The following is a 12,452-nucleotide window of genomic DNA, read 5'->3' as shown; positions in this document are numbered from 1 at the left end:
ACTCAAAGAACAGCACTGGGATTAGAGACGGCTCCATGTTAGAGGCACTGATGCTCTTTCTAAAGACCCAAGTTCAATTTCCAGCACCCACATATCAGCTAACAACTCTAACAACTAGCCTAGAGGATCCAACACCCTCTTCTGGCCTCTATAAACACTGCATGTATGTGGCACACAGACATTCAGTGTAAAATATCCACACACATAAAATAAAGATAAAATCTCAAAATAAACTTTTTTTTTTAAAGAAAAGCATTAAGAAGAGAAACTGCTTTCTGAAGATGAACAAGACTCTTTTCTCCTTGCCCATTTCCCAGAGCCGATCTCCAAACACCGAGGGATACAACAGTAACAGCTCAAGTTGGCTATGCATACTCTGCATAAGGCCTTGCTGAGCCCTTAAATATACATCAACTCATTCGCCTTTGAGGATCCTGATAAGAAGTGGGATCAGGACGATAGTGATAATCAAACTTGGCCAGTAGAAAAGTACCAGGAATGCTGTGCTGGGCATTACCCTTCTAATACTGAAGGCTGGGGGATTCCTGGGGTGGGGTGGACCTGAAGAACCTAGGAGAGATAGCTATTCTATAAAATAGCACAAAAATAATGACCCCCCCCCCCCATCAGGTCCATAGGAAAATGGTTCCAAATCCCAGGAAAATCTGAGATCAAAACCTGAGCCTTCTACAAAGTGGGACATATCTTAAAAACACTACATCCTACCTACTTTAACTCTAGATGACGTGAGTGTTATTATGCTTTACTGGTTAAGGAACAGAACTGGGGAAAGTCCACACATACTCAGTGTAGCCAAGAAGAACCCTGAACCCGATTCAAGCATTGGTATTGCAGCTGTCCACACCAGACTGACTACAGTCTTAAGAAGCAGGGCTGGGGATATAGTTCAGTGGTAAAGTACTTGTTAAGCTATAGGACTCTAGGTTCAGTCCCTAATATCAAAACCCAAACAAAGCATACAACCTTGAGTTATAAATGTTTACTGTGGCACAATGGAGAAATAAAAATAATGCAATGCTATAAATTTTAGATTAAATGCCAATCCTAGAAAACAAGACCTCTCCTTTATCGAAGTTATCCTTTAGAGGAGACAGTACCACAGACAGCACTAACAGAGGAAACTGACAGTTAGGGGAGGATGCTCTCCAGAAGTGGGTGCTGAGCGAGTCTAGAAAGTGGGGGAGAGGACAACAGGACCACAGATACCCAGGACTAGACGTAGGGTAGGGGCAGAGCAGGGAGCCTCCCCCCTCTTTATAATCGCTGTGCACCCGACACTTCTGCTGTGTCTCTAGATAAGAGTCCAGACTAGGTGGACCAGAATATAGATTATTTTCAGATCAGCACAGCCAGGTGTACTGGTTATGCCTGCACACTTGTAGGGACTGAAGCATGAAGATGGCCATGAGTTCAAGGGCAGTCTGGGTTACAGAGTAAGACCCCATTTCAAAAGTAAAAAAGCAAAAACTAGGAAAACAGATAAATATCACAAAAAGGTTGAAGACTGATGAACAGAAAGAATCCTAAACTGGTTTCAAAGACACTACCTCAAAACACATGAAATTCAAATTTAAAATTTTTCCCAATCAAATGTCTTCAAGAATCATTGCCAGACAGGGTGGTGCACTCGGGAGGCAGAAGCAGGCTGATCTTTGTGTTCGAGGCCAGCCTGCTCTACAAGAGCTAGTTCCAGGACAGGCTCCAAAGCTATGGAGAAACCCTGTCTCAAACTACAAAAAAAAAAAAGATTCATAGATTATTCTGGAGTGCTGAGCACTTCTTCATTGTGTCCTAGGTGTGAAATTAAAATGATTACCAAAACCAACCCTGGGCTGGAGAGATGGCTCAGAGGTTAAGAGCACTGACTGCTCTTCCAAAGGTTCTGAGTTCAATTCCTAGCAAACACATGGTGGCTCACAACCATCTGTAATGAGATCTGGTGCCCTCTTCTGGCCTGCAGGCTTACATGGAGGCTGAACACTGTGTACATAATAAATAAATAAATAAATCTTAAAAAAACAAAAACAAAAAAACAAGCCAACACTGAAGCACTCCACGCTTCAGCATGTGCACATATCAGCTGATGTCCCTGCGTGTCACCCCTGTGGCACACCGGATCCCACTCTCCCACTGTACATATCTATGCAATGCAAGGGATGGTTTCTTGTCAGTTCTAAACCTGAAAAATATTCATTTCCTAACTCACATCAATTTATAAAATTACTTACCCCATCAACCGGAGTTTTTCCTGGTGTGAAGGTCACACGAACAAATCGCTTGTTGACAACTTCTAGTCTGTCCACCTAGAATGTTAAAAAGGCAAATATATAAACATAAGTTTATAGAAAATACTTGAGATGTTATTTTATTCTGATTTTCACGTTGGGCATAGTGATGTATGCTTTTAATCCTAGCTCTTAGGAGGAAGAGTCAGACCACTCCGTATAAGTTCCAGGTCAGCCAAGACTACTGCAGGTTTGAGACCCTGTATCAAAACAAGGCACAGGGGATGAAGAGTAGATGGAGACAGGGCTCAGTGATGAAGAACACTTGTGGCTTTTGCACAGGATCTGGATTTCATCCCTAGAATCCACACAGTAGATAGCAACCACCTGAACTCCAGTCACAGGGCATGTGACACCTCTTCTGACTTCTGTGGGCACCAAGTACACACACAGTGCACATGTAAATGCAGACACTCATAAATACATATAAAAATAAGTATTTTTCAAAAAACATGATTTTTTTTGTTTTGATAGTTTTTCAAGACAGAGTTTCTCTGTTTAACAGTCCTAGCTGCCTGGAATTTGCTCTGTAGACCAGGTTGGCCTTAAACTCACAGAGATCCACCTGCCTTTGCCTCTTGAGTGCTGGGATTAAAGGTGTGCAACACCATGCCAGGTGCTTTCATGCTTTTTAAATGGTTGTTTTCATTGACCTTTCTTTTTCTTCCCACCATTACATGTAGCACAAATAATAAAAACCCAGAGACAGATACTGGGGTTCAACCTGAAGTTCAGAAAAACAAAGCAGCAAACCACTAGAGAGACCTTCTACTTCTACCAAATCTTCAGACCAAAAGGGTGAGATACCGTCTTTTAGGAATCCTCAGACTCCACACTTCACTGGGTGGTTCCTGTCTCTTCCCCTTTATATTCCTCTCTCCACCCAGTCAAGTCGTTCCTGTCTTTATTTCCCTAGTGATGGAATTAAAGGTGTGTGACTCCCAAACACTGGGATTAAAGGTGTGAACCATCACCACCTGGATCTATCTTGTGTATCCCAGGGTAGCCTTGAACTCACAGTGATCTGTCTGCCTCTGTCTCCCAAATCCTGGGATTAAAGGTGTTTGCCATCACTGCCTGGCCTCTAGTGTGGCTTAGTTTTGCCCTCTGATCTTCAGAGAAGATTTATTAAAACAGAAATAAAATATCATTATAATCACATGAGCAAGATTTACATACATTGGCACTTTAATTCTGTGGAGTCTTACATTTGATAAGCACACTCCCAAATTACCTTCATGCTCACTAACAGGCTGTTTCAAGTCATACACAGCCTTACCAAATGCTGCAATGAACACCCCGTAAATAACTTCTGGACGATGTCTTCAAGCGTTCTTCTGGGATACACAATCTACAGACAGTTACACTAAGGACGCGCTGAAGAGCATACAGCCCTTCAACTGTACTAGATATGTCAAACTGCTCCCCACAGGGGCTCTCCAATTTTCACTCTTCTTAGTCCATGATTCTGACTGCTTTCATCTCCAACACTTGGTATTTTAAGATTCTTTTTTCTATTCCCTGACTATCATATAGTATATACTTGATTTCTTGAACCTCCTAACTATATCTGATTTAAAAATTTCCTATTACTATTATTTTTGTATGTGACAGATAAAGAGAGGGGAGGTATGGGTGAGACATTCACATGCCACAGTAAGCATACAGAGGTCAGAGGTCACTTTGTGATGACCAGCCTCTCCTTCCACCTTAAGTGGGTTCCTTGGATTAAAGTCAGGTCATCAAGTTTCAAAGTGTCTTAGCCACTGAGCCATCTTGTCAGCCCTGTATCTGATTCTTTTCTTTTTTTTTTTTTGGTTTTTCGAGACAGGGTTTCTCTGTGCCTGTATCTGATTCTTAATGGCATTCTTTCCTCCCCACTTCTATTAAGACTCTTGGAATACCACATCTGAAGGACAGGGACAGCATGAATCCTCTAAGGCATGTTCATTTCTTATGATCTGCTTTTCAGTAAGTTTGACAAGGACAAACCGAAAGTAAGGAAGCTGAGAGTAAGTCCAGAGAAACTGGAACAAAGAGGTAACTGCTCTGTCTAGAAAGGAAAGGCTAAAACTACTTGGGAAACTTAAGGTCAGTGTGTCTCCTCTCAAAAAACAAACAAACAAAAAAAAGTGGGGGCTGGAGATATGGCACAGTCATTAAGAGCACTGGCTGCTCTTCCAGAGGTCCTGAGTTCAATTCCCAGCAACTACATAATGGCTCACAACCATCTTAAATGAGCTGGTGCCCTCTTCTGGCCTGCAGGCATACATGCAGACAGAACACTGCATACATAATAAATAAATCTTTTAAAAAAAATAACAATAAGGAATATATAGTAACAAAATGAGCATGACTACTATGCCCAAAACTCTGGACGACAATCAGTCTAACAAGCCATACAGTATAAGGAGCTCAGATAAATAATGGGGGTACAGAGAAACTACTCGAAGAAATAATGGCAAAACTTAGAGAAAGAAATAGATTCAAACATAAGAAGCATCTAGAACCCCAAATACACACTGAGAATAAACTCTGTAACATATTACATATTATGCCCAACAAGTCAAAACTACAAAGCCAAGAAACAATAATAAAAAATGCTATCAGGGGGAAAGGTCAATTCATCTACAAAGGCAAAACATGAGAATGATGTCAGATCTCTCATCAACAACTCTAAAGGCCAGGAAAACATGAAATGGTCTATTTCAAGCAAAGCTTATATTCTGCAGTTATTTTGTGAAACTGACAAGAAAAATAAGTACATTTCAAGACAAGCAGAAACGAAAGCAGTTCATGACCACAAACTGGCACTGCAAAAGATACTTACAGGAATATTACACACAGAAGAGGAAGAAAGAAAACAATCACACTAGTACAGGAAGATTAAATTTTGGGACAGGAATGGCTCAACAGGAGAAATAAGGAAAGCATCCACCATGTCCTCCATAGTAAGCCAGCAAACCCTGACACTACCCCTGACCCTACAGAGAAGAGCAAACAATACAACCAACCAGGAAAAAAAAAAAATCACCAGAATTTAGTAAGCATCTCTCTATAATGACTTCATACATAAATTGCCTGAATTCATCAACAAAGAGACACAGGCTGCCTGCCAGGTATGGTGGTGCACGCCTTTAGTCCCAGCACTCAGGAAGCTGAGGCAAGCTCTATCAGAGTGAGTTCAAGGACAGCTAAGGTTACACAGAAAAACTCTGTCTCAAACAAAAATCAGAGAAATAGGGGACAGGGAAAGAGATGGAGAGGGAGGGAAAGGGGTTGGGAGCAGAAGAGATAGGTGACTATAGCCCATCTCCAAGTTAACAAGACACCCTGAGGTCACGTAAGACTGCTATTCTACTATATATTCAGCTTGTTTAACCTTCATTAAGAGAACAATCTTAATTGCCTTGGATTTCCCATCTAATCAGCTTTTACAACCTAAACTAATGAATAAATGTGACCTTAAGATATACACTCCTCCATGACCCAGAGTAATGTAAAAGATGTATGTGGTTATGGTAATAAATGTTGAAAATCCTAAGTAGAGGGGCTGGAGAGATGGCTCAGAGGGTAAGAGCACTGGCTGCTCTTCCAGAGGTCCCAAGTTTAATTCCCAGCAACCACATGGTGGCTCACAACCATCTGTAATGAGACCTGGTGCCTTCCTTGCCAGTAGTACATTGCATGCTTAATAAATAAATAAATAAATAAATAAATCTTTTTTTTTTTAAAAAAAAAGAAAATCCTAAGTAGATTGGAAACAACCTTATCTAACAAATATCCACCAATAATGTTGGAGGCAACATACAGATACTGCTTGGGAGCATTTGTTCATTTGTTATCTGGGATAGCTAGGGTCATTTGTAATGACCTCATCCCTTGATAAACAAAATTTCTATGAAGTGCCCTGTTACGGGAGGTCCTCCCACTCCTCCAGCCTATCGCCACTGAGATACCAGCCCATTGGGGCGTGGTCTCTCTCCCTTTAAAAAAGCGGCCACTTCCCTTTCCTCTCTCTCTTCACTCTTCCTGCTCCGCCGGAAACTAGACTCCCTTGCTGGTTGCGCAGAGGGCTGATGGTGATCTGTAAGTTTTTTCCCCTTTAAATAAATACCACCCTATTAATCATAATTCCAAACTGGTGTGGCATTGTTTATGACTTACGCCTTCAGTTGGCACCCAACGTTTGGTTTTAGAACCTCTCCTTTCCCCGCTCGGCTGCCAGCCGCGAGTTCGGCTTGGCGGGAGCCCTCCCTTCCTCAGCCGCCGCCAGTGGCCTTGGCCTCCCCACGTGGATTTAAACTCCACAGGCCTGCATAGTCTCTGCCACGTGGTTTGCTCTTTTCTGAGTAGTTTTTAAATCTCCCTTGCAAGCACAGCTCTTAAGTGGCGCGAACAAGAGCACGGGGTTGCTGAAAGCTGCAACCCCTCAGGGTGACTCTGTCACGTGGAGGCATAAGCGGCTTCCAGGTTGCTCTTCTCTACCCCTGGATTCTGGGTTTCTGGTTCCGTCTCTGGAATTGATTTAATTACATTTACTTTGTTGAGCAACTTACATTTTCTAGTTTTTAACAAATACTAGGCGGACTCTGAAACAGGACCCTGTTTACGTCGCGACGTGGCAACAGTGCCACCTGCTGGATAATAGGTAATATGGCAGTTTTCGTTTCCAACGCGAATTTTATTGTTCTGGTTGCCAATACAATGGGTTATATCATGCAAGGTTTATATGACTATGGGGATAACTTAATTTACTAGTTACTAGGTTTCAGTATTCTTTTACATATTCTATCATTTAGGAAGATCATGGCACTCCTAAGAACCATACAATCTTTCCTAGAAACTCATGCAGGTCAGGAGATCCAGGATTCAAAAGACACAATAATAAAGACAATAATAAAAAGACTTGAAATGATTGAAGAAACGATTGGAGCTGGTGAACAGAGTAATAAGGCACAAGGACAGGATACAATGCCAACACCAGCTATTAGAACTGGCTTACCCAAGGTTTTAGCGGCATATCCTATACTTAATTCTGACAAAGTGTCAACTTCTAAAGGCTCAAAGGGAGTCAGAGAAGCTAGATGGACGCCAATAGCAATGAATGATCTAAAAGAAATTAAGCAAGCTATTGTTAATTTTGGCTTGCATTCTGCATACGTAAAGGAAATGATAAGGACTTGGGCTTCTAATGCTAGAGCTACCCCCCCATGATTTCCATCAGTTAGTGTCTGCAGTTTTAGATAATGGACCTTCCTTGATGTTTGGAATTTATTTCAGAGAAGAATCCAAACATATGGAACAGCAAGGAAGAGCAAAAGGTGTTGAGGTTTCCCAAGATCAAATTCTTGGTGCAGGAGAATATGCTGATCCACAGGTCCAAGCTCTTTATGATGATGAAGTACTGTGTCTATGTCACCAAGCAGCTTTAAATGCTTGGAATAGGATACAAGATCCAGCAAAAAGGGTTGAATCATATACCAGAATTAGGCAGGGACCGAGAGAACTCTTTATTGACTTTTTGCAAAGATTAATTGAGGCTCTGGGCATAGGGGTAACAGACCCAGAGGCTAGACAAATACTTCTTGAATCTCTAGCTTTTCAGAATGCGAACATAGAATGCAAAAAGATAATTGGGCCTTTAAAGTCTAGATCAGCACCTATGGATGAATGGATTCAGCATACAATGAATGTTGAGACGTTTAGCTATAACGATGAATCTTGGGTAGGAGAAGCAATTTCCACAGCAATGAGGAGACATCAAACTGCCAGGTGTTTTAATTGTGGTAAATTAGGACATCTGAAAAGGGATTGCAGGCACAGAATTTCTAGGAATATTATCTCCCCTGGGAATGACAAATATAGGAGACCTAGGCCTTCAGGTATATGTAGGAGATGTGGTAAAGGCCGACATTGGTCCAACGAATGCAGGTCAACAACAGACAAACAAGGCAACCCGATACCATCGGGAAACTCCTTGAGGGGCCTCTCGCAGGCCCCCAAGCCAACAGTGGCCCAGTCATTCCCAGTTACAGTGGAGAACGTGCCTCACCAAGAAAATTAAAAGCTCCAATTTCTGCTGTAAAAAGTAATACTGGTCTAAATGATGAAATACGTGTGGAGGATGAGTCAAAAAACCCAGTAGGACAGAGTAAACGTATATTTTGGCAGACTTCTATTAACGACCAAAGCTAAGAGTCTGTATAAATGGCACTTTTATTGAAGGCTTATTAGACACAGGTGCGGATGTAAGTATCATTACCCCAGAATCTTGGCATCCGAATTGGCCTCTTCAAGAGGTAGATGTTCAGTTCCTGGGAATTGGAACCCTATCTCGTGTAAAACAAAGCACAAGATGGGTTGAATGCACAGGGCCCGAAGGGCAAATAGGAAGACTAAGGCCATATATAGCCAATATTGCCATAAATTTATGGGGCCGTGACCTGCTACAGCAATGGAATACCCAGATTAACATTCCTGTAGTTTCAGGAACTCATAATTCTGGGAAGGATATGATGAGGTATTATGGAAAAAGGTCACCAGCCATTCAGGCTGTACAAGAACATACAGCAAATACCAAACCTTTAGAGGTACCAACAGCCCTACCTTTAAAATAGCTAACTGAGAAGCCAATATGGATCAAACAGTGGCCTCTAGCTGAAGATAAACTACAGGCATTGGAACAGCTGGTGCAAGAGCAACTAGATGCTCACCATATTGAAGAATCAACCAGCCCTTGGAATTCTCCTGTGTTTGTTGTAAAAAAGAAATCTGGTAAATGGAGAATGGTGACAGATCTAAGAGCTGTTAACAAAGTAATTCAACCTATGGGCCCACTACAATCTGGAATTCCTTTGCCTTCTCTGTTACCAAAAGGATGACCTCTTATAGTTATTGATTTGAAAGCTTGCTTTTTCACTATACCGTTACAAGAAAAGGATAGAGAAAAATTTGCCTTCACAGTGCCTACTTATAATAATTCTCAGCCTAATAGGAGATAGCAATGGACTGTCCTCCCACAGGGTATGCTTAATAGTCCTACATTGTGCCAATATTTTGTAAGTAAGCCATTGGAAATAATTTGTAAACAATTCCCCAAGTCCATAATTTAACATTACATGGATGACATCTTGTTATCTGATTCAAATAAAGATACTTTAGAAAGGATGTTTGAAGAAGTAAAGAAAGTCTTGCCTAGGTGGGGATTACAAATTGCCCCTGAAAAGATTCAAAGAGGAAATTCTATTAATTACCTAGGTTACAGAATAGGGTTAGAGAAAATTAAAATGCAAAAGGCACAAATTAGGAGAGACCGGTTAAAGACTCTTAATGACTTCCAAAGATTGTTAAGAGACATTTCCAGTCTACGACCAGCTGTTGGGATAACACCTGATCTAATAGTTCATTTTAAAAAAAACCTTAGATGGTGATAAAGATTTGAATAGTCCAAGAAAACTGACAGCTGAAGCAGAAAAGGAACTGACAATGATTGAGGAAAAATTACAGGAGGCACATGTGGATAGGGTGAACCCAAATCTTAGCTGCATCCTAGTCGTATTGCCTTCCAGAATTTCTCCTACAGGGATTCTAATGCAGAGGGAAGATATTATTTTAGAGTGGATATTTATACCTAATAAACCAAGTAAAAAATTAAAAACTTATGTGGAAAAAGTCTCTGAATTAATTATAAAAGGTAAGCTGAGACTTCGTCAACTAGCAGGTATAGACCCAGCAGAAATTATAGTGCCTTTTACTACTGAAGAAATAAAAAAGTTATGGGAAGACAATGAACCGTGGCAAAGAGCTTGTGCTAATTTTTTGGGAGAAATTAATAGCAACTATCCCAAAAGTGGTAGACTTAACCTTATAAAAAGAACTTCTTGGATTCTTCCTAGAATTGTACGTGATGCTCCAATAACTGGAGGCCGTACGTTCTATACTGATGCAAATAAATCAGGAAAAGCAGGTTATAAGTCAGATGAATTGAGTAAGGTGGAACAAAGCCCTTATAATTCTGTCCAAAAGGCAGAATTATATGCCATTCTTATGGTGCTAAGGGATTTTAAAGAACTTCTTAATATAGTTACAGATTCACAATATGCAGAAAGAGTTATCTTGCATATTGAAACCGCTGAATTTATACCAGATGACACAGAGTTGACTTCATTGTTTATCCAGGTACAAGACATAATCAGGAACAGGCTTTGTCCGATGTACATAACACACATCCGGTCCCATACAGGTCTGCCTGGTCCTCTAGCCCAAGGCAACGCTGAGATTGATCAATTATTGATTGGAAGTGTGTTGCAGGCCTCGGAATTTCATAAGAAGCATCATGTCAATAGTAAAGGCCTAAAGAAAGAATTTTCCATTACTTGGCAACAAGCTAAGGACATTATAAAGAGATGTCCTACTTGTTCTTTCTATAATCAAACACCATTGCCTGCAGGGAGTAACCCAAAGGGTACTAAGAGAAATGAAATCTGGCAGATGGATGTGTTCCACTTTATGGAATTTGGTAAATTAAAATATGTAAACCACACCATAGACACGTATTCAGGTTTTCAATGGGCTACTGCCCTGAGCTCAGAAAAGGCTGATTCAGTAATCACACATTTATTGGAAGTTATGGCCATCATGGGTATACCTGCACAAATAAAGACAGATAATGGTCCAGCATATGTATCTAAGAAAATGAAACGCTTTTTTGATTATTATAATATAAAACACATTACAGGTATACCAAATAATCCTACAGGTCAGGCAGTTATAGAAAGATCAAATCGTACTATAAAGGATATGCTGAACAAACAGAAAGGGTCCAAAAATACCCCTAGAAATAGATTACATAACGCTTTATTAACCTTAAATTTTCTTAACGCTAATGAGAAAGGAACGACAGCAGCAGAAAGACATTGGATAATGGAAAAGTCTGCTGAACTAAATCAACCGATTTATTTCAAAGATGTGCTGACCTCTCAGTGGAAGCCAGGAGATGTGCTACGTTGGGGAAGGGGTTTTGCTCTTGTTTCCACAGGAGAAGAAAAATTGTGGATACTATCAAAACTAATAAAGTTTCAATTTGAAGAGGAGAAACCTCTTGGAAAGGAGAAATGACAACTCATCCACAATGATGATATTCATACAGGTGGTAAGAAAAACATATAGAATTGGGGCAGGGTTCTGTTCTTAACTCCACAGGAAAACACTCATCTTTGAGAAATTCAAGGGACCCTGGATGTTTGTATACTGACAGAGGGAAAAATACCTGCCCAATAGGAAATATCAAGACAACTGAATGGGTTGTGTAAGTAATATTAAACCATATTTCTAAATTTATAAAGCTGGTTTTGAAGTTGGACTCTGGCTCAGTCCCTCTCCAATTCCAAGCCTGTTAGTAAGAGAAAAACCCAGAGTTTCTGGAGTTTCTGTCTCATGTCAAGAGCCATAATGTGGGACAGAAAGAAATATGAGTTTAGAAAACATCTTTGCTTTTCTTCATATCTATCATACTTTTCATTGAATATATCTATCATGTCTTTCATTGAATATATATATATGTCTATATATGTCTATATGATTAATGTTTAAGTTTTTCATAATGAACAATGAGTTTTTCCTGAAGTGACATTTGAAGTTTCCAGGAAGAAGATGGGGCCCCATAACAACAACTCCACCTGGTTGATATGACGTCATGATACTGATAGCGCTACTACAAGACCTGCTTTGGGTACCAGCTGCACAAGACAGTTCCAACTTGGTTAGCTGAAATGGTGCACATCTTATACAACATTTTGGCCAGACCTGCACAAAATACTCAGAGACTATTGGCAATTTTAAAAGACATTGATCTTGAAATGTAACCATCATTTTACTTTCACAGGATCCCCCAGAAAGAACGTAGCCCCCATGACAGCTGGAAGTAATTCTAGAGGACGATGTCCCCTCTCCCAGTAAAGTTTGCCCTTGGGTTTAGGGACATCATTTAGGGGTTGATTATAATTAGTATACGATTGAGGGTTGGGGAAGGAATTTTATAAGCTCAGGGATCATTTTGAAAAAAAAAAAAGAGGGATGATGGGATAATAGATTTGTAATTGAGAGTTACTGTTTTTAGACAAATATATTGGTATAGATTCTTGT

At 40.4% G+C, this 12,452-nt stretch overlaps 1 protein-coding gene across 2 annotated transcripts in view; it reads right to left on the bottom strand.

The window, feature by feature from the left end:
- The window catches only part of Afg3l2 (AFG3 like matrix AAA peptidase subunit 2), a 47,067-nt gene that overhangs the window by 24,581 nt on the left and 10,034 nt on the right, over window positions 1-12,452 (bottom strand). For both annotated transcript variants that reach the window (XM_041639207.1, XM_041639209.1), the window contains one exon: window positions 2,250-2,324. In XM_041639207.1, coding sequence (XP_041495141.1) covers window positions 2,250-2,324 — 75 coding nt within the window. The remainder of the gene's footprint in view (window positions 1-2,249; window positions 2,325-12,452) is intronic.

Source organism: Microtus oregoni, unplaced genomic scaffold (assembly GCF_018167655.1).
Source record: "Microtus oregoni isolate MIOR12 unplaced genomic scaffold, Mior012 000057F_ref0000458, whole genome shotgun sequence".
Classification (NCBI taxonomy): Eukaryota; Metazoa; Chordata; class Mammalia; order Rodentia; family Cricetidae; genus Microtus; species Microtus oregoni.
Note: the sequence above shows the minus strand (reverse complement) of the source record. Positions and strands in the feature narration are given on the sequence as shown.